Below are 21,554 nucleotides of genomic sequence, written 5' to 3'. Positions count from 1 at the left end.
TTCTCTCATTGCGCCTTTTACTCGGCAGGAGCGCCCGGGCCCCAGCTCTCGCATGGACGCCCCTGCGCAACACACTTCTGGTTTGGGAGGTCCCGCTAGGGCAGTTAGATTCTCCGGGGCTGCTCGGGGTGTGTGGGAACAGCACCCGCTCACGCGGGGTCCTGGCTGCAGCCCAAAGGAGGCGGCGGGGCGGGGCCTGAGCCCATCGGCCCGCGGCGCAGGCCGGTGACGCACTGCGCAGGCGCCGGGCGGGTCAGTTTGCGCCCGGATGGAGCGGGAGCGGTTGGTTCGGAAGGTGACGGCGCTGCAGGTGCGGGGCGGGAGGCTTGCCTGTGATTTCCCCCTACGGGTTCTCGGACTGGGTGGGACCTATGGACCAGATGAGGCTCTCACGTCTAGTAACCTGCCCGCGTGCCCGTGTCCGAAGCTACCGACCCACCCCACCGGCCTGAAGAATGTGGGGACCCCACGGATCCTCGTAGAAGGCAATTTTCCAGTACTCTTGCCTGGAAAATCCCACGGACGGAGAAGCCTGGTAGGCTGCAGTCCGTGCGGTTACTAAGAGTAGGACACGACTGAAGCGACTTAGCAGCAGCAGCACGGATCCTCACGCGTCCCCCCACCCCCACCCCCACCCCCTACTGCCACCACAAGCTCTTACGGGATCAGGGAAAGGGTGGGAAGAGCCTTCAATCGAAGAATTGTGCTGGATCCAGTCCAGCACACTCTCTCGAATCCCCGGAGCCCCAACGCACAGTGTCACCTGTCCTTTCCCCGGGGCCGGGTCCCCTCTTGCAGTCACGCAATGACCTCTCCAGGAGCGTTCCCCCAAGATATCCCCATGTTGCAGTGATAGGGTTTTCTCTCCCCTCGTTCTCCACACCAGGCCTGCATCCGGGGCTTCTTGGTCCGACGCCAGTTCCAGAGTCTTCGAGGTGAATATGAAGCTATTGTACGAGAGATCGAGGGTGATCTGGGCACGCTTCAGTGGACTGAGGGCTGGATTCCCAGGCCCCGATTTCTCCCAAAGGTACTACACACCCTAGAGGTAAAAAATAAAGAGGGACCTGGGCAAGGGCATTCCACATTACCTGCCAACAAGCGTTCCTCAATGGAAAAGGGAACAGACTCACCTCCGCACACCCCAATCCTTAGTCCTCATCAATTGGCGTGCTAAATCAGAATGTCCAGATCCTTGGAGGGTTTAGCCTCGGGGCTCTCACACCTTTGATTTCTCAGAAGGCAAAATCCTGTCAGACCTGGAAAGCCACTGGAGAGAGGGCACCAAATCCAGAGCAGGAACTATGGAGCCGCTTCGCATGTAAAGAGACTGAGAAAGAGACCATCCGGGAGGATATGATACTGAAGAAGTCAGGAGACAGCTTCACAAACGCCAGCAGTCTTCCCTGCAGAGATGCCAGTGCCTGGCTTCAGGATGAGCAGAGCAGGAGGACCGGGAAACCGAGCCAAGAGACCAGAGACGTGTCAAGGATGAACAACCCAGGTACACCTCTACCTAGATCAGGGCAAGCCTCTGCCCTCTGGGCCTAAGCGTTCCCATCTGAAAAGTGAAGGCTTGTGCTAGATAAGCTGCATCCCTTTCTTCCCTCCTTCTGGTTGGGGGCGACTTATGGATGCGTAGGGGGAAGGTGCCAGGGTCTAAGGACTAGGCCAGTGCCTAGTGCCTGCTCCTCAAGGCTTTCTCCCTTCGTTCTCCTTCACAGAAGCTGCAGGTCCAGGACTGTCCCACAGCCAGACTGAGCTCCAGGAGCTCCAGAACCACCGCAGCCACTTGGCCATGGAGCTGCTGTGGCTACAACAGGCCATCGGTAGCCGTAAGGAGGTAGGCACTAATTTGGAGCCTTTTTTGCACATTTAAGGCCAAGGGTGGGGGTGAGGGAAAAGCCTCCTGCCAGGCCCAAGCAGTCCTGCCTGGTACAGTGTCTCTTCTTTTCTCTAACAGTACCTAGTTCTCAAACAAACACTGAGATCCCCAGAAGTGAACCAGAACAGACATGAGCGCAGCTTATGCCAAGATCATGGGGGACAGAGCTGTGAAAAAGCTGGATCACAACCAGGCCCACCACTGGAAGACCAGCCCTACAGAGGCAGGACCCCTGGAGAGCCAGGCCATGTGGATGCCTCCTGCTGGAGGCTCGGATCACAACCCCACAAATTCCCAGAAGGACTGGCCACTCCAGATAAAACAACTGCTGGGGCCAAGTACAGGCACCCATCCTACAGATGGCCTGGTCCACAGCTGCCCACACCATCGGAATACCAGGCCACAGGGAAGAGGCTCACCAAAGAGCTGGACTGTGGAGAAGAGATCTCTGGAGAGACCTGCCTGCAGCTGACAACACTTCTAGAGGATGAAAGCCACAAAGAGCTCAAATCTAAGGGCTCCTGTCCTGGAAAGGCCAGGACACAGCTGCCCACACTCCACAAGGACCCAAACAATGAAGACAACTCTCCCAGGGGGCCATGCCAAAAAGAGCTTGATTGGCAAAGAGCTGTGCCACAAGAGTTGGGCGTCTCAGAGGACTATGTCACCTGGGATGGGTCTTTGGCAGAGCATGGTGGCCTGGATCTCTGGAAGAATAAACCACCCAAGGGCCAGACCCCCAGTGATAAAAGCTCCATAGAGAGAACCTCCAGTGAATCTAGCCATGAAGGATGGCAAAACCAGAGGACTGTACCATGTAGGTCAAGGCCACCTGAGAAACTGTCCACAGGGTCAGACCACACAGGAGAGGATCACTGGAGGGGCAGACAGTGGCAAACAGGACCAGCAGGCTAGACCCTGGGGAACCAGGGAGGACCAGGTTCCAAAGGGCGATGCTGTGAAAGGGCAGTGAGGGAGACAGGACCTCATCCTAGCTCCCTGGTTCCAGTAGTGCCTCCTGCCCCTGCCCCTGGGTATTGGTGGCTAGTGAGGCCAAAAGAAGCTGGAGCACAGAGCTGGAACCAGTAGAGGGAGAAGGCAGGAGGCTACTTTCATCCTCTGCCTGTGGCTCAGCCCACATTTGGGGATAGGGAGCAATCTGGGGCAAGTCAAGCTGGAGAATAAAGGTTGAGAATAAATAAAGATGGAGAATAAAGGTTTTCGTTAGATTCTGAGCCTGGTTGTATTTATCTTCTGCCCCTGGTCAGGACAAGCTTCTGGGACCTCCTGTGTACTTCCTGCTGACATGGGGCATCCTCTCCAGAGCTGGCCGAGAGCCACAGCCCAGGAGCAGACTAGCATTCTTGGGGAACAGCCCCCCAAAGCTGTTGGGCTACAGAGTGGCAGGGAGGCTCTGAGAATCCCTGCCCCGACCCAGTACTGAACATCTGTGTTTCAGTGTGATCTCTGCCACTGCCCCTCTCATTGAGTCCCGGCTCTTCCTTCATACCTAATGACCAGACCCACCCTCCTGTGAGGCCCCACCAAGAGCAGACTGGATGAGACCCTGAATGCAGACAGATGCTCCTATGGAGGCTCTCCCTGCCTACCTGGGTGAAAAGGCAGGACTCCACCTCTGATTGGCATTGCTCCCAACCCTGTCTTAGTTGCCTGGCAACAGCTCTGCGTCTCTAGCCAGGGACACACAATGGCCAGTGGGAGTCCAGCAGCCAAGAGGGTAGTGGTGTACCGGAACGGGGACCCCTTCTCCCCAGGCCGCCAGCTGGTGGTGACTCAACGCCGCTTCCCCACCCTGGAGACCTTCCTCTGTGAGGTGACATCGGCTGTGCGGGCCCCAGTGGCCGTGCGTGCTCTCTACACCCCTTATGGCCACCCTGTCACCGACCTGGCAGACCTGCAGAACGGAGGGCTGTATGTGGCTGCTGGCTTCGAACATTTCCACAAGCTCCCGTGAGTGGGCTGAGGGTGGTCAAAAGCCTGGGGAGGGAGGTAATAGCAACAGCAACAGTTCAGTACTGACTATGTAGCTCACACACAGGACATTAACAGTCCTGTGAGGCGGGTGGTCTTATCCCCAGTCTTCGGAAGGGTAAATCAAGATAGTCCTAAGCTGCCTAGGAGTAGACAACACAAGTGGAGCCACTGTTCAAGTCAAGAATCTGATACTGATGATCATGCCTATCCAGCCAGGACCAAACCACGGTAAGAGCAACATTCTCATGCTAGTTGAGCCCCCTTTTCCAAAGGCTCTTCCTGATGGGATCCTTATCACCCCCATCACCACCACCACCAAATACTCTAAATCTATCCATAGACAACCCGTGCTCTCCAGTAGGCTGGGACCACCCTTTACAGGGTGTAGCTGTGCTTTCCAAGATGGGAGACTTCAGTGTCTGAGCTTCCAACTCAGATCTGGCTTCCAGGTCTTCTTCCACTCTCAGCTGAGAGGTTGCTCGCTGTAACCTAAGGAGCCAGGAGTTGGGAGCTAGACAGACTTAGAATCTGGACTTGGTCACTTCCATGTTACTTTGGGAGTCCTTGTTCTGTCTCATACAAAATGAGATGAAACCACATACCCTGCGAAGGAGAACATTTCTCTGAGATATAGGAGGATTTAGACCTTTAATTATGTGGTTTGTGCCCTGGACTGGATGTGCAGCCTGATATACGCAGGGCCTAAGGCAGGTTCAAGTGTCAGCATCTGTTTCTGGACTGAGGTGACTTGAGACTGTTTCACTGGGAAGGGAGACCTGGTGAGCTGGGCCCCAGGCCCCGCCTCTGGCAGCTGCTGGGCTGCTGAGGTCCCCTGGCTCCCCAAGATGACCTGTGACCTCTCTGTCCTTTCAGCTATTTACCCCCTGCAGGGAAGGATCCAGGTGGGAAGAGCAACAGATTGGCAGTGAGTCCTGGGGCAGGCCAGCCCCCAGCCCTCTGTTCTCCCCCTCCTCTGGGATGGCTCCCCCTTTGGTCTGGGAGGTCAGGGGCCTCAGAAGCAGCTGGATCTGCCTGTCTCCACACCTACTCTGGAGCCAGCTGCTACCCTTCCCAGGGTGCAGGATTTCAAAATGCTGTTCCCTGCACCTTTCGCAACCTTTTGTCTCCAGGCTGTGGTCCTCAGAGGAAAGAGGATGCTATAAAACAGAAGGATGGGAGGGGGTTAAGAATGTGACTTAGGGAGGTAGAAGCACCCTGTGGTAAAAGCTGTGACCGGTCTCACGCTCCTTACCCCCTCTTCTGCCGCAGTGTGGTTCCTTTCCCTCACCCTACCTACCCCTGACCAAAGGCCTCAATGCGTTCCTGATTTGGGGACCTGATGGGTTTCAGGGTCTTCCCGTGACTCGGCAGCTGTGTGATGGGGCCCTTGGACGGCAGCTACCTGCAGGTTCCCCCTGCTACATCCAGTAAGTGCCCGTGTTGGGGAGGCGGGGGCATAGATTTTTGTTTCAGTGAGGCCAAGGAAAAGTAGGTGGATTTGTTCCAGGAGCCCGTGCACTGGGTCTCAGACTGTCTTCTGGCCCCGGTGCCATCCTTCATCCTCTCACATGGATGCTCACATCCCCTTACCAGGCTGCTCTTTGTCCCAGTGTGTTCAGGAATGGGGACCTGTTAAGTCCTCCGTTCAGCCTGAAGCTGTCCCAGGCTGCCAGCGAGGACTGGGAAGCAGTGTTGAAGCTCCTGAAGGAGAAGGTGAAATTACAGAGCGGGGCTGTGCGCAAGTGAGTCTGGGAACTGCGGAAACCTGAATGTCCCCAAAGGGAGCCGCCCTACTGGTTCTGGCCTTCCTAGAGGATGAAAAGGCCAAAGGAAAGCATGTTTCCCCAAAGGGGACTTCTTTCTGTGCCAGAGGGAGAGGCCCTTCCGGCCCAGCCCTTGGAACCAGGGTGGAGCCTGGGGGACTGGCCCTGGTGCCCGGAGAGCTGCTCCCCAGCAGGGCCAAGCACCTTGGAAGAGCTGTACCCACCCCCTCACAGTCTGCTGACTATCAAGATCCACCTTGTTCACTGGCCCTTATGTACTCACCTCTCTCTCCCAGGCTCTGCACCCTGGACGGGCTCCCACTGTCAGCAAGGGAGGCTCTGGTGAGCGGCCATTACTATGTGGCCGTTGGAGAGGATGAGTTCAAGGCCCTCCCCTATCTGGAGCTGCTGGTGCCCAGTCCCTCACTGCCCAGGGGCTGCTGGTATGTATATATGAGGGGAGGGGTGGCAGGTTAGAGCAAAGGAAGCCACCCTGACTCCATGTCCTGCTCTGCCCCCTATAAGCCTTCTCTTTTTTCATTGTAGGCGTCCCCCAGGTCCAAAGTCCAGGCCCCACCAGCAGGTGGTAGGTGACCCAGGGTGTTGTGGGACGGGGGGTGGATGGGAAAGAAGGAAGTGACTAGCTTCCTGCTGAGGCTCTGACCTTATTGTACTGTATCCTCTCAATAATTTTGTGAAATAAAGATTGTTATTCCCATTTTCCAGAGGAGAGGCTGAAGTTCAGAGGAGTGAAGTGATTTGTTCAGGGTAACACAGTTACTGACAGCAGCCAGACCAGAACCAGGTCTGAAAGCCAGCTTATCTGGGCTCTATGAAGATCTTCAGGACTCTGAGTTGCTGGACCTGATGCCAGATTGGATGCTGGGAAAATCAGTACATCTGGCATAACAGGGTCCAAAATGCTTATCAGCTTCCCATCTTATCCCAGGCCTGAGCCCTCCCAAGAGATGAGCCAGTGAGTTGAGGGTAGGAGGATACAACCTGATTTCACTGGGCATTTAGAACACCAGGCATCATCTACTATGTCCCTGGATAAAGCAGCCTGATGGAAGAGGGAGCAGGGAGGGAAGATGCAGGCTATGAAGATGGATGGCTTCTCCTCTCCCAGGCTGCCAAAGGCATCAGAGGCATTCACACCTGGACTGGGAGTGGAGAAGGTAAGGACAGCCTACAACCATGGCTCACGCTCAGTGTTCCCTCCGCAGGCCCAGGGCCACAGAGCACAGGCAAGCCGGTTCTCTCCAAACGAAGCCAGACAAATTGAGCCATCTGCTTTCTATGCCAGACCCCAACGAGCTATTGAGCCACGAAGCATGCTCCCCACGCTCTCATTTCCATCAGGTGAGGGGACCCCAGAATTCAAGGCCTTCTCAGCCAGCCTCTGACAGTGACATGGGATGGTGCCTGCTGGGGATGACACAGGAGGGTGAGGGAGTCCATGGTCCAGAGCTGGTCTTGACTTCAGCACAACTATCTCCTGCTCCCTCGTGTGCACAGCCAGTCCTTTGCCTTTTCATGGGCACCTGGCTTATGAAAAGAAGCATGTGAAAACTTGAAGCCATGAATTTCAGGGGTGGGATTTGGAAGGGTTGGGGATGGGGGCCAAAAGCCTGCCCCTGAACTAACCTCCATCCTCTGCGGTCATGAACAAGGCTCAGGGCCGGGGAGAGGGCTGAAAAAGTCTAAGGAAAGAATGTTGAGGGCTCCTCAGCCTCGGCGTTGGTCTCTTGCCTTCCACATCAGGAACCAAGGGAGTGTATGGGGCTCCCCACCCAAGGAAGGAGACGGCAGGGGCCCGGGAAGTAGCAGATGATGAAGACACCCAGACAGAGGAGCCCTTGGATCAGGTGGGCTGGGGCTGGAAGCCATGTGTTGGCTTTTGTTTTGCTTGTATGGTTTGTTTTTTTGCTGTACCCTTCAGCATGTGGGATCTTAGTTCCCCAGCCAGGGATCAAACCTGCACCCACTGCATTGGAAGCCAGGGAAGTCCCTGGAAGCCACATGTTGGGACAGGAGTTCTGAGCTGGAAACCAGCAGCCCTGGGTCCCAGAAACAATTCTCCCTTGTGACTGTGAACAAATCTAACCTTCTCAGAACCCGAGTTCCTATGTTAAATGAGATGGTGGATCCAGATTTCTGGTCTCTTCCTTTCCTGGGGTTGGGAAACCCCAGGCTAAAGGCTGGAGGCTGGACTGGGGTGCTTAATGGCTCTGTTCTGTGTGGCCTTCTTCCTCCTCCAGCGGATAGCACAGATAGTGGAAGAGGCGCTGTTCCTGGAAAAACAGCCTGGGGCTGGGGCGGCTATCTCAGCCTGATGCCTGCTCCACCATCTTGAGATCTGGCAGCTCCAGCCAGGAACTGGGGACCTTCACTCTGTAGTCACCTTTTATCCTCAGCCTCCAGCAGCCTGTTCTCAAGGAACCAGCGTCTCCTCTGGGCTCACAGGGTATGATGCAACCCTTCAGTCCGGCTCTGCTGCTCGTAAACCTACACCCCGGTCTTCCTTTCCTTTCGGAGCAGAGAAGCCCCAGCTACAGAGGCCGTTTCCTTATGAGAGTCTCTGGCCAGAGAAAGGAGTAGCCAGCTGGGTTTGGGGGAGAGACCACAAACATGGGAGCGGGTCTGTCACAATAAAAGAATACTTACTAACCTCCATCTGTTTACTACAGATTTATTACAGACAACTGACTTAGCGACTCAACAACAACTGCTCACCCAGCATCACTCCACACGCTGGAGTTGGGCAGTGCCGGGGCCCACGGGCGTTTGAGGTGGGCAGGCAGTTGAGGATTTACGCCCACCTCACAGGAGGGACAGGGAGGCTAACAGCCAGCTCCTCTCCCACACGTCATCTGCCATTCTTACGCACTTTCCCCAGTTCTCCCCTCAACCAGCGAAGGCTGAGCCCTGGAGGCCTCCTGTTTGCATTTCTGGCTCAGAGGCTATAGCTGGCCTTCTCCTTGCAGCTGGGGTTCTGCAGTCCACCACCCAGCTGCTGGGATAGTCCAGGTCAGGCCATAGTAACAGTGACAGGTCTGGGGACCTGACATGACAGCAGAGAGAGTGCTGCTGGGGCACGAGGGCTGCTGAGGGTGAGGGTGAAGTCTCTTGTGCTAAATCTGAGTGGTTGAACAGCATGTGAAAGTTACAAAACCCTTTCACTCTTGTTCTCTTATTACGATCCATGAGGTAGTTATTATCCCAGGAGGTGAGGAAGCTGAGGCTGGGCCTGGGGCCGGGGGTGGGAGGCCTAAGTCCCAGGCTCACTGCCTCTACCTCATGGCCCAAGGGTTTCCTGGACATAGCAGAGCTGGAGGTGGCCTTGGTTCACTCAAAGTGTAGACGGTTGCCCTTGGGTCTTGGTCACTGAGCTTGTGATGCAGAGTGTAATTCCTGCCACGGTGAGCACCATGCCAGCAAATGCTCCTGGGATAATGGGTAGAAATTGAGGAGCTCTGAGACAGCCATGCCAGTAGGAGCTGACGCAGGGCTGAGGGAAGGGCTCAGATGGGAACTACCCAGGGGAAGGCAACCCTGATGGCAACAAGGAGGCAGGAGAGCTACAGAGGAAAGGGCAGGATGAGGGAAGAGCCTCTCCTCACCTGGTCACAGGAGACGGCTCTGGAAAAAACTAACCCAGGGGTGTCAAAGTCCAAGTAGTGGCTTCCCGAACTTGCAGTGTCCTGACTTACGTTTTCCACCAATATCTTCTCCAAGGACCTTCCCAACAATCAGTGTAAAGATGATGGCCAGAGAGTTACTGATGGGCACAGCTAGGGTCAGATCTGAGTGATCAGAATGAAAAGAATCTCTGAGATGCAAAAAAAAAAAAAAGTCTTTCTAGGCACAAAACACTTTCATTACATCATCAAGACAGTTTTAAAAAAGGTGTCTCGTGACCCCATTTTTCAGATAATGTCACAGCAAAGCTCAGGATTCAAACTCAGGTCTCCTGACTTCAAATTCAGTGCTCCCTCAGGATTCCAGCAAGAAGACCTAAACTACAAGGTCTGGGACCATCTTCGTTTGCTGGTAAGGATGAGGTCTTTGCACTCAAACAGAACTACTGTGATCTCAAGGACATCTGGACAGACAGGTACCCCAAAGCCAAAGGATACAGTAGCATGCGTGCAGTAACACCAAACACAAGCAGACTTTACATCGAATCAATCTTCATAACAACAATGCAGGAAGCGCATTAGCATCATAATGGAAACAAAGGCTCAAAGACACCACAGAAATGGAGGCAAATTGAGGATTTAAACTGAGGTCTGCCTGACTCTAAAGGTAGTAGAACTAAATGGATAAGGACGAAGCAAAACAGCAGGTGAAGCACATTTGTTTCTTTTCAGTTCGGACTTGGGCCTCATGGAATTTATGTAAGAAAAAAAAACGTCAGCGGTAGGAACAGGTACAGGACAGGCTCCACAGGGCTGGTTCTTAAGTAGAGGTCACCACAGTCCAGGATCTGTTGCTTCGTTTTGAAGCTCTGACTTCAATAAATGAAACTTCAAAAAGACTTAACGGAGTTAACAATACTCTTAACTTAAAATTTATTACACTTAAATTTTGTAAATTTGAAGCTTTTTAAGAAGTCAGATTTTATGTTGTGTTCTTAAAACACATACCAAAAAATAAATAAAACCAAAAAAACTAATGGATAAATCAGAAACTGAGTTACTTGTTTGCAAAACTCATAACTGCCAGGCAGGCTGTGCATGTTGGCTCCTCAGCACATTCTTTCCCAGCCCTCCCAGGCCTCACCTGTTCCAGGCAGAGGAGGAGAGAACTGCGCAGCTGCTCATCCCCTGCGAGGCGCGGCCATGGCTGGTATTAGCCACCCAAGAAACTGACACAACTGCCGCCTACTCGCTTTCCTTAACCTTGCACAACACAGAACATAGTGGTTGCTAAAGACTGGTTTGCAACAGTAGATGGGAGAGGGAAGCAGCATAGTGTGAGGAAAGAATAGGACACTGGAGTGAGGCAGACCCAGGTTTCCCTACGTGATCTTGGCTAGATCAATCACTCTAAGCCTGTTCCCTACCTGAAAAACAGTGATAGCAAGATAACAGCATCGTCTTACAAAAGGGTTGTTGTAAGATGAAATATGATAACATGTGTATATCCTTGCCTGAATGAATAGTGACCACTGTTCTGATTATTAGAATGGATACAGGCAGGGTAAGTGGTGAGATAAGAGGATCCTGAAATTCCAATTTGCTCAAAACTTGGTAAATGGCTAACTGCAGGCATTTTTCCAGAGCACTCAGTGTTCTGGGCAGCAGGGAGTGCCAGAGGCTTTCAAACTTTATTTTAAATGAAGTCTTATGAGAAGCCCAAAATGTAACACAGATGAAAGTGGAGTGATGCTAGTTGAAGCTGACATGGCAGATCTGGAGGTGGGCCTAGCCCCTCCCATGACTTTCTGAGGGGTTTCCCAGGGTTATTTGGGGTCCAAACTCCCCTCAAATCCCTGGGGGGGGGTGCCCAGGTGAGACTCCAGGTGAGTTATAGCAAAGTTATAGCAAAAACTTCTATTAGCAAAGTTCAAGAGCATAAACTTTAGTAATAGATGGCTTCACATGCTTCTGCACTGACATGCTGTGGGACTTAAGAGGTGAAATAAGTTGCCCATAGTTTTGTAACTTCATTGCCTTGGTGGAGAGAATCATGTCCATTTTATAAGGTTGGGCTGAGAATTTTTTTAAATGTGTAAAACCAGAACAGTATCTGATGCAGGAGAGGACACACAACAGGGGAAAAGAAATGTATCCTTATTGAGCTCCTCCAGTCCATCGTGCACCAGGTACTGCTCCGGATGCTTCTCAAAACTGAACTTAATTCTCTCAGTGCTATGAAGTCAACCATAAAAAATCAAGGTTCAAATAAGAGACTTGCCCAAGGTCAGGCAGGCAGTTAGCAGTGGAAGCAAGAGTGTCAAAGGCAGCCCTTGGGCAATTTGCTGTCAGTCCGGTGGTTAGGACTCTGTGCTTCCACTGCAGTGGGCCTGGGTTTGATCCCTAGTCAGGGAACTAAGATCCCATAAACTGCATGGTGCACACACACACACACACACACACACTCAAAAACCCTTCACACGGCCAAAGGAACTTTCTGCTGCTGCACAAGATTGCCAGGCTTCAAACCAACCCTGTGCCTGGCAGCATACTCATAACCAACCCACCATACCTTACTGCCTAGAGAAGAGGGTGCAAATATGGAACCAGATCCCTCACTCATGGAAACAAGGTGTTTGAGACATTCCCTCCATCCTAAGCATAGCGGTTCTAAGCCAGAGACCCACCTGTTGATGCCAAGGTGAGGTAATAGAGAAGGGAGCCACACTGGTTGAGAGAAAAGGGCATCAGGTACTGGAAACAGAAGAAAACTGCAGTCAGTGTGATTGCTTAACTGAGCGGGGCTGCCTTCTTTGAGCTTCAAGATAAGCCTTCCCTTGGAGGGAGGGGGAGCTATAAGGGCCTAGGGCCCAAGCCATCTGAAAAGGACCCTTCCAGGGCAGAGGGAATATCGCTGACTGAACCCCATACCTTTGCCCTGAATCCCCTGCCCCTCAGCCCCGCTGGTTTCTATCCACCCCATCCTGCAAGTCCCTGAGTGCCAGTGTTCCTCTCTCCAAGAAACCTTCCCTCAGTCGCCCAGCTCCAGCCTCCCTCCTCTGAACTCACAAAACAGTTTATCTGTACCTCACTCAAAGCCCTTAGCCCTGAGAGGCAGTTGTGTCTCTGTATTTCCCACCAGCCGAGACTGGCAGCACTGAGCTCAGAAGTAGTACTCTAGATTCTCCCTTATCCCCCTCTCCCCAGGGCCACTTTGAGCCCTAAGCCCTTCCTCTGGAAAAGTCTGTTGGAAGAATCACCATAATAAAATATTAATAGCAGCTCAGGGCATCATAGACTTGAGACCTAATTATAATATGTATAAGGCCCACTGCTAAGTGCTTTATGTGCCTCACCTCACTTAACCCTCACAACTGCCCCATAAGACAGTTACCCTTATTATCCCCATTTTACAGAAGACTCTTGAGAGTCCCTTGGACTGCAAGGAGATCCAACCAGTCCATTCTAAAGGAGATCAGCCCTGGGTGTTCTTTGGAAGGAATGATGCTAAAGCTGAAACTCCAGTACTTTGGCCACCTCATGTGAGGTGTTGACTCACTGGAAAAGACTCTGATGCTGGGAGGGATTGGGGGCAGGAGGAGAAGGGGACGATAGAGGATGAGATGGCTGGATGGCACCACCGACTCGATGGACGTGAGTTTGAGTGAACTCCGGGAGATGGTGATGGACAGCGAGGCCTGGCGTGCTGCTATTCATGGGGTCGCAAAGAGTCAGACACGACTGAGCGACTGAACTAAACTGAACTGAACTGACAGATGACGAAACTGAGACTCAAGGCAAACAAGACTCATCCAAGAGCTTCTGGCGAGTAAGTGGTGGAGCGCAGATTGTGACCCTGATCTGTTTGACTCCAGAGACCAAATTCTTAGCTGCTACTCTCTAGAGAGGGCTCATTCACAGACGCACCTCTGGATTCAAGAAGAGGGTTTTCATTTCCTGCAGCAACTGCCGGGCCCAGGTCCGCTCATGAACCTGCTGCAGGCGGGAGGAGGCCCGCTTCAGCAATGGCTGTGTGCCACCCCACAGAGCGGCCACCAGCACCAGAGCCAGCACCTGCCCTGGATGGAGATACGAGTGACAGCCCCCGCCGCCCCACCGCACGGCCTTAGCCCTCCTCCGGCCTCCCATTCCCACCCCGCCGCCCCCACATCCCGTCTTTGCTCTCCGACGCCCCGTGTGTGATTGGCGGGTAGGACAGGCCCCGCGAAGCCGGGGAGATGGATCCTGGAGCCCAGGTTCGGGTTTGTAGCAGGGGTCGGGGTTAGGTGGTGGAGGGGGTATAAGAAATGAACTTGGGATAGCTGTCTGGAAGCCAGGGGAGGGGCGGGGCCCGCTTACCCAGGGTCGCCGCCATGGCAACGCCGCTCCTCTCCTCTTCCGGGAACGAAGGAGGCGGAGACACGTAATCCGGAAGTGGCGCCAAAGCCTCTTCCGGTTCTACTCACGTTGCTGCTTTCCTCGCGTCACCGCCGGGATGGTGAGTTCTTCTGTGTTAAAGGTGTTGCCGTGGGGTTCCGGGCTGGGGCAGGGGCCAATTCTGGGCGCTGACACTGCCGTCCTGTCCCCACAGAAGCCGATCCTGCTGCAGGGCCATGAGCGGTCCATTACTCAGATTAAGTACAACCGCGAGGGAGACCTCCTCTTCACGGTGGCCAAGGACCCTGTGAGCGTCGGCCGAAGGGCGGGCCCGCCGGGACCTTGCGGAGGGGGCCCGGGAGCGGGCGAGTTCATTCTCCCGGGGCGAAGGGTGGACAAGCTAGTTTTGCTGCGAGAAAAACCAAGGAGTGCCCCGTTCTGAGAAGTAGGGAGAGATCATCCCGGGGTTTGGAGGGCGAGAGCATTACACCGATAGATGTGGGAAAGGACTCCATTGTTGATAGGAGGAGGGAGTAGCCACGGAGAAGAAAAGCAAGGGGGCCTGTGGAAAGGGAACGGGGACGTGGGTCATCTTGCTTATGGGGCGGAGAGGAGCTCATTCCGGGGAAGAACAAAACTATTCTACAAGGATAGGGGAACAGACCACCTGGAGAAGAGGGAAGTTGATCCTGGGGCGGCGAGAGATAAAGGCCTTAAAGAAGGTGGTATCATTTCAGTCATCCCTCTTCCTGCCACTCACTCATTGCAAACAGCCCCTCAGTACTGCGTTTTGAGGCACCTCCATATGGAGAAAGTTAACCCTAGTGGCTAACGTGGGGGCTCTGAAACCAGACAGACCTGATTTGAATCCTGAGTCCTGCATTCACTAGCAGTGTGACTTTGAACATGCCATTTAACCATTATAAACTTTTAAGTGCCCCTTTTTACAACTATGGGTAGTAATAGTACCTCCCTCTTGGGGTTGTCTTTAGGATTAAGTGAGATTATTCAAATAAAGAGCTTAATTGAATAATGTTTGTGAGTACCATATCAATGTTAGATGTTTACATTTTAAATTCCTTAGACATTATTTTATTGGAGTCTCACAGCTACCCTTTGAAAAAGGCGTTATTGTCCTGGCCAGTTTACACATGGGGAAACTGAAGTTCAGAGGGGAAAAGCACACATTTTGAGATAATACAGTGAGATAGTAGCAGAACAGGGACTGGAACCCAGGTTTCCCTCCTACCAACTGCTCCCGTTTGGACAGAACACCAAAACACTACTGTTTTGCTAGGCTGATACTCGACCTTTTATTCCTCAACGGGTTTAGGAGTCTGGGGAAAAGGCTGGTATGATGGAGACTTTTTTGCAACCAGGAGGAGAATCCAGGAGTTGGTCTTTTTACCAGCAACCTGCTGTTCCTCAAGAGATGCGCAGGGGAGGGTAGAATCTGGCCTGGCTAGAAGCTTCTGGGGCAAAATAGGCCATGGCTCTGCCTGCGATGCCTATCATCCTGTCACATTGTCCTTGATCCTCCAGATTGTCAATGTATGGTACTCTGTGAATGGTGAGAGACTGGGCACCTACATGGGCCATACCGGAGCTGTGTGGTGTGTGGACGCTGACTGTATCCTTATCTTTGTTCTGAGTCTGTGCTCCCAGGGTCTACCAGCAATGGAGAAGCTGCTAACCTGAAGCTGAGAGTTTGAGATGCTCTGGTGGGGTCTGGAGAATGATGCTACCTACCTCCTACTCCTTGGTCTGTTCACTAGTTCGGGGAACATTTAGGACAGGTTCCAGTTCTGAATGAGGAGGTTAGGATGAGAGAAGGAAGGCTCTCTGGTGCTGAATAGGGAGATGATTCACTTGGCCTTCCAAGAGGACAAGGACTCAGGTGAATTCTGTCATGCTTCTTAACACCCTCTTCAGGGGACACCAAGCATGTCCTCACTGGCTCAGCTGACAACAGCTGTCGTCTCTGGGACTGTGAAACAGGTAAGCCTGGATCCTTCACTTTTTCAGCAAACAGTGAGGACCTATAGTATACTTATTGAGGCCAACAGGTTCTGGGGAAATAGAGATAAATCCAGAGATGGTTCCCAGTCTAGGGAAAAAGAGACAAGAAAATAAGGAAGACAGAGGTGAAAAGAGGCACTCCAGTGAGATATAAGCCTTGTTAGAGGTCGCACAGTGCGCTGTGAAAGCCGAGGGGGAGGCAACTGAAGGCTGAAATGGGGATGGGATCAGCCTGGGAAGGTTTCCCAAAGTAAGTGTTATGTGAGGTGATCGCTGCGGCATACTCAAGAGTGAAAGCACAGCGAGTGTCGCCCAAGTCATCTGCTCTGGCAGGAGCTCCTGCTGCCTGGGGGGTGAAATAGACAGCAGTGGAGAGCTGAGGCAGGCTGGGGCCAGAACAGGCCTTGAGTGTGAACTCGGGAACATGACGTTCTGCAGGACTTGGCATGCTGTGGAAGGTCCTGAGCAGGGAAGAGCCTGTTTAGTTATTTTTTCTTTTTTTTTTTAATTTTTGGCCACACCCTGGCAAGTGGGCAAGTGGGATCTTAGTTCCCTGACCAGGGATCGAACCCACACCCCCTGCATTGGAAGGCAGAGTCTTAACCTCTGCTGGGGAAGTCCCCAAGCATGTTTAGCTTTGGCAAGCCCAGGTAGCAGTGGAGAACATTGCAGGAACAGAGAGAAGACGGGAGCCTATTAAACTGCTCCATTTAGTAAATATTTTATGGGTACCCAGATCTCTCCCAGGTCTTTGCTGGGCACTGGTGACATGCAGAGAAGTTAGAGCAGGTCTTTGCTGTGGAGAAGCACATTCTCCACAGAGGTGGAGACAGATCAAATGAGTCCGTTGTGAGTGCCACAGTGGCGGGATGTCTAAGGAGGGACTGTGTGGAGAAGTTAAAAAGACCTGAGCCAAAGCACAGCAGTGAGGGAAGAAGATAGGGCGGGGGGCTAGTCACCAGTGTAGGAGGAACAGTGCATTGTAATGATAGGCAGGGGTAGAGGGCATCCTCCCGGAATCAGCAGGGGGCAGGGACTAACCGAGACTGCCTGTTCCCAGGGAAGCAGCTGGCCCTGCTCAAGACCAATTCAGCAGTCCGGACCTGTGGCTTTGACTTTGGGGGCAACATCATCATGTTCTCCACAGACAAGCAGATGGGCTACCAGTGCTTTGTGAGCTTCTTTGACCTGCGGGATCCAAGCCAGATCGGTGAGCCGGGGCTGGGGCACAGGACTGGGGTTGAGGTGAGGGGCGCAGCTCCAGAGCCCAGGGCCTGACATGTGCTGCCCCACACAGACAGCAATGAGCCCTACATGAGGATCCCTTGCAACGACTCCAAGATCACCAGTGCCGTTTGGGGACCTCTGGGAGAGTGCATCATTGCAGGCCACGAAGGTGGAGAGCTCAACCAGTATAGTGCCAAGGTAAGGTGGGTGAGGCCTACGCCCATCAGAATGATTCTCTGTGAGAGGCAGGATGAGCCCGGGGGTTAACAGTGAGGGCCAGATTCACACAGACTTCACCATTTTCTAAGTATGTGATCTTCGTCGTATTATAACTTCACAGAGCTTATTTATCTGTAAGATGTTTCAAGCATCAGATGACCTCAGGTGTTTGAAAAACTTGTCATAGAGTACTCAGGACATGTGACCAGTGATCACAATTAAGCGTGTCCCTGCCCCCACTGAGTGGCAGGCGCCATGCTAGACTCGGGACAAAGAAGGGAATCAGACACGGACCCTGCCCTCCGGGAGACAGGCTGGCACACAGTTAGCACGTGGGCCAGGTTGTGAGCTGTGCCACTGTTGAGGGCTCAGCCAAGCACAGAAAGTGCCGTCTGTCACAAAAGACGTGGCATGTACATTAAGCTGCGAAGAATAAATGGAGCTTCAAGCCAGAAGAGAGGGTTGTTCCACAGACACAGGAGCAGTGTGTGCGGAGGCACAGTTAAGGGAGTAGGCAGATTCTGCAGGAATGGGAGTTTGGTCTCACTGGAATATGGTGTTGGGGAAGGGGGACCAGGACTAGATTTCGGGTCCAGAGATGAGGGAGCTGTGATTTCCCCTTAGGCAGGAGGAAATCGTCAAATGGTTATGATGATCAGGTTTTCTCTTTTATTTTTTAAAATATTGATTGATTGATTTTATGTTGGCTGTATCGGGTCCTGGTGGTGGCATCCCAGAGTGTATGAACTCTAGCTGTGGCTCTCAGTCTTCGTGTGGGATATTAGTTTTCCAACCAAGGATCAAACGCACATCCCCTGCATTGTAAGATGGACTCCTAACCACTGGACCACCAGAGAAGTCCCAGGTTTTTTCCTTTAGAAAGCTCTCACAGGCTAGATTGGAGAATGCACAAAAACTAGGAAGTAGTCACAGGGATGTGGGGTATCTGACAGGAGACATTCAGGGTGATGGATGAGAGGGAGGGTTACCGAAAGGGTGAAGTCCAAGCTGTCTCAGATTTCTGATGTGGGCTCCTGGGTTTCTGGGGAATGCTGGGATGTAATATCGTAAAGGTTGGTCAGTCACTCAACAAGCACTGGCTGTGGTCCACTAAAGTACCAGGCCTACCTGCAGGAAGGAATGGGAACCAAGGTCAAGGCCATAAATAGTGCTTGATGCTAGCGAACAGTGGAGCTGATCTGTGCCCTCAGGTAGGCCTGACTGCAAAACTGGTGCTTCTTCCCCAAAATGGAGGCGCCAGATGCCTCCCTACCATGTGTCCACGGAGGAGACAAAGATACAGTCTTCCCTGACAGTAGGTGAAAGGAACTCAGGGAAGGAGATGGCAGTCTTCTGAGGGTCTGTGTGAGGCCCAGTGCTTGAGGCCATTTAGTCATCTTTACAAATGTTTGCAGAGCGCATGCCAGGCGCCTATCACTCAAATTCAGGTAAGACCCAGTCCCGGTGTCCTCGAGTCAGGAAGACCCCCTGGAGGAGGAAATGGCAGCCCACTCTGGAATTCTTGCCTGGAAGATCCCATGGACGTAGCAGCCTGGGGGGCTGCAGTCCACGGGGTCCCGAGGAGTCGGACACGACTGAGCACGCGCATAGTGTCCTTAAAGGGACCCTGGGGACTTGCTTGTTTGTTACTAGTCCTAACCACTGGACCACCAGGGAGTTACTCCTGGGGCTTTTAATAATCTTGTTTTCTAAATAGAGAAATCGAGGCACAGAGAGGTGTTTTGGTTTTTTTTTTTTAATTTGGCCATGCTGCAAGGCTTGCAAGATCCTAGTTCCCCATTTAGGGATTGAATCCAGGCCCTCAGTAGTAAAAGCACTGAGTTCTAACCACTGGACCACCAGGGAACTCCCATAGAGAAGTATGTTTAAGGGCAGATTCTAAAACTCTGTACTACATAGTCTGGCAGGTTCTGTAAGTGGGAAGGGAAATCAGATGAAAGAGCCCTTTGAGAAGACCTGAAAAACGGCTGGATGAGCATCGGTCCTCATGAACTGTGACCAAGACCCTGCGAGGAAAGGAGATGCCAGTGGGTTCTGCCTTTTACTGGTTTTGAGATCTCCAAGTCACACCACCTATCTGAACCATAGTTTCCTTTTAAAATTGTGGTAAAATATTCACTTCATAGGATTGTTGTGGGGATTAAAAAAAAAATGTGTTGTTACCTGCTTAGCACAATGCTTGGCAAACAGTGTTGCTGCTGCTGTTGTTATTCAGTCGCTAAGTTGTGTCCATTTCTTGGCAAACCCATGGACTGCAGCATGCCAGGCTCCTCTGCCCTCCACTATCTTCCAGAGTTTGCTCAGATTCATGTCCATGGAGTCAGTGAGGCTGTCTAACCATCTCATCCTCTGCTTCTGGCAAATAGTAGCCATTCAGTATTTTTTGGAAGAAGGATTAAATGGAGCTGCTCTACTGTTTCATGATGGTTAATTAATAGGTGTCACCATAAGTGTCTGTTTTCCTAGGTGGACTAGCAGTGTTCATGAAACCTGCACACTTGGACTGGATTGGGCTTGGGAGTGGGAGTAAATATCAATTCAGGGGATACTAAGGCAGGCCCGACCTGACCTCCCCTCTCCTTCATGGGACGAGAAAGGGTCCAGAATCCTGGCTGAGCCTGGGGTAGTGGGAATGGAGTGGTCAGAGCTTCCCTCTTCTGTCCGCAGTCTGGGGAGGTTCTGGTGAATGTTAAGGAGCACTCCCGGCAGATCAATGACATCCAGTTATCCAGGGATATGACCATGTTCGTCACTGCATCCAAGGACAACACTGCCAAGGTGAGCCTGGGCAAGGAGTCTGGCGGGTCTGCTCCCACCCTCCCGCAGGGCTCTCCACTTCCCCCAAGAAGACTCCTTTTACAGACATCTCCCCGGCCTTCTGTCTCTAGCTCTTCGACTCCACAACCCTTGAACACCAGAAGACTTTCAGGACAGAACGACCTGTCAACTCAGCTGCCCTCTCGCCCAACTACGATCATGTAAGGAAACCCACCCGAGTTTCCTGCTAAAGACTCAGAATGTTTCCAGGATCTAGTTTGTCTAGCAATTAAGAAAAGAGCTTTGGGGGAAAATAGTGTCAGGCAGAGAGGAGATCTCAGAGCAGGAACAAGGGTGAATGATGGGGAAGCCCCGGGGGCAGGGCAGGAGGTGGCTGAGGGATGTTTGTCCCTTACCCTTAATATCTTCCCAGTCTGATGTAGGAGATACTAAAGGCTTATAGGGTTGGGGGAAGAAACGGAAAATGGACTTGCCTGCTTTTTGGGCCCATCTAGAGTTTCTTCCCTTCAGGTGGTGCTGGGCGGTGGTCAGGAAGCCATGGATGTAACCACCACCTCCACCAGGATTGGCAAGTTCGAGGCCAGGTAAAGGGGGAAGGAGCGCTTCCAAACAGAAACATCATGAAGTGTCTCTCACAATGGCCACAAACCGGATAATGGAGGAAACTTTGCTTAATTCATTGGCTGCTAGGGAGTGCAGCCAGATTGGGGGCCCTCCTGTGACAAGTGTCTGACACAGCACTTAAGGGCATGAACTCTTGGGCTCACTCTGAAGCCCTGCACATCACTGGAGTTGTCTGTGCCCAATCACCCTTGATTGTATAATGGGCACAGTGATATTATACTTACCTCATAAGACTATGCAGATTAAATAAGGTAATAGTTGTGAAGCTTTTAAGAGCACTGCCCAGCACATAGCAAGGAAGACATTTGGGTCCAATCTTCTCCCAACTTCATCTTGTTTTGTTCTCATTCATTTCCCCCTTATCCCAGTTTCCCTGCTTTATAGTTTTGTTTGGGGAATGGTTCCCGTTGACGTGTTTCGGTAGGAGATGGGGACCAAATGAACTGTTGCTTCCCACCCTGCTCTTCCCTCCAGGTTCTTCCACTTGGCCTTTGAAGAAGAGTTTGGAAGAGTCAAGGGTCACTTCGGACCTATCAACAGTGTTGCCTTCCATCCTGATGGCAAGAGGTAGGGCCTGGTGAAGGGGACTGAGCCAGCCCTGGTTGGCCCACCTCTGCTCCTTTCCCACGTCCTGTCCCCCAGGCCTGCTTCCCAAAGGGCAGGCCTCTGACTGGGCCCTGGCTGTCTCTTCCAGCTACAGCAGCGGCGGCGAAGATGGTTACGTCCGCATCCACTACTTCGACCCACAGTACTTTGAATTTGAGTTTGAAGCTTAATAAGCCAGACCTCTGGGAATTCCCTGTCGGTTCCATGGTCAGGAGGCTGCACTTCCACTACAGGGGCACGGGTGATCTGCAAGCCTCACCATGCAGCCGTACACACACAAAGAAGCCGGATCTCCATCTGAGCCAGGGTCACAGAAGCTTTTGGACTCTATGAAATAAACTAGTTTGGAAATAAATGGTTTCTGGTCAGATATTTGATCATTTTCCCTTCTCAGGGACA

General features: G+C 52.4%; 4 protein-coding genes across 10 annotated transcripts; 3 read left to right on the top strand and 1 right to left on the bottom strand.

Moving 5' to 3' along the window:
* TMEM234 (transmembrane protein 234) lies at positions 1-13,786 on the bottom strand. 4 transcript variants are annotated; one of them, XR_006548998.2, is made up of 6 exons: positions 13,644-13,786; positions 13,212-13,363; positions 11,972-12,038; positions 9,357-9,449; positions 4,929-7,191; positions 1-3,883 (listed from the first exon to the last, which is right to left on the bottom strand). XR_006548998.2 is itself a non-coding variant. In XM_044937983.1 (5 exons), exons 1-5 carry the CDS (start codon positions 13,657-13,659, stop codon positions 7,306-7,308), a joined length of 369 nt encoding a protein of 122 aa, XP_044793918.1. In that variant the 5' UTR covers positions 13,660-13,786; the 3' UTR covers positions 7,291-7,305. The 4 variants fall into 4 exon arrangements, 3 of the variants coding, with proteins under 3 accessions (XP_044793918.1, XP_025134299.1, XP_006054681.2); XM_044937983.1 differs by lacking the exons at positions 1-3,883; positions 4,929-7,191 and adding an exon at positions 7,291-7,346; XM_025278514.2 differs by lacking the exons at positions 1-3,883; positions 4,929-7,191 and adding an exon at positions 8,320-9,090 and having other exon boundaries at positions 9,267-9,449.
* Positions 236-3,120, top strand: IQCC (IQ motif containing C). Its single transcript, XM_025278502.3, has 5 exons — positions 236-310; positions 887-1,030; positions 1,240-1,504; positions 1,725-1,843; positions 1,964-3,120. The coding sequence occupies exons 1-5, from the start codon at positions 269-271 to the stop codon at positions 2,798-2,800; spliced, it is 1,407 nt and encodes a 468-aa protein (XP_025134287.2). The 5' UTR covers positions 236-268; the 3' UTR covers positions 2,801-3,120.
* DCDC2B (doublecortin domain containing 2B) lies at positions 3,594-8,317 on the top strand. 4 transcript variants are annotated; one of them, XM_006054622.3, is made up of 9 exons: positions 3,594-3,856; positions 4,754-4,805; positions 5,231-5,307; positions 5,491-5,622; positions 5,940-6,086; positions 6,190-6,229; positions 6,870-7,005; positions 7,408-7,511; positions 7,905-8,317. In XM_006054622.3, the coding sequence occupies exons 1-9, from the start codon at positions 3,594-3,596 to the stop codon at positions 7,977-7,979; spliced, it is 1,026 nt and encodes a 341-aa protein (XP_006054684.1). In that variant the 3' UTR covers positions 7,980-8,317. The 4 variants fall into 4 exon arrangements, with proteins under 4 accessions (XP_006054684.1, XP_044793916.1, XP_044793914.1 ...); XM_044937981.1 differs by lacking the exon at positions 6,190-6,229; XM_044937979.1 differs by having other exon boundaries at positions 7,408-8,317.
* EIF3I (eukaryotic translation initiation factor 3 subunit I) lies at positions 13,703-21,510 on the top strand. The gene is made up of 11 exons (XM_025278512.1): positions 13,703-13,782; positions 13,876-13,968; positions 15,204-15,291; positions 15,594-15,659; positions 16,741-16,890; positions 16,978-17,105; positions 19,815-19,925; positions 20,036-20,125; positions 20,436-20,509; positions 21,024-21,116; positions 21,244-21,510. The coding sequence occupies exons 1-11, from the start codon at positions 13,780-13,782 to the stop codon at positions 21,323-21,325; spliced, it is 978 nt and encodes a 325-aa protein (XP_025134297.1). The 5' UTR covers positions 13,703-13,779; the 3' UTR covers positions 21,326-21,510.
* Positions 21,511-21,554: the final 44 nt, after the last annotated feature.

Source organism: Bubalus bubalis, chromosome 2, assembly GCF_019923935.1.
Source record: "Bubalus bubalis isolate 160015118507 breed Murrah chromosome 2, NDDB_SH_1, whole genome shotgun sequence".
Classification (NCBI taxonomy): domain Eukaryota; kingdom Metazoa; phylum Chordata; class Mammalia; order Artiodactyla; family Bovidae; genus Bubalus; species Bubalus bubalis.
This window is presented reverse-complemented; position numbering and strand designations above follow the sequence as displayed.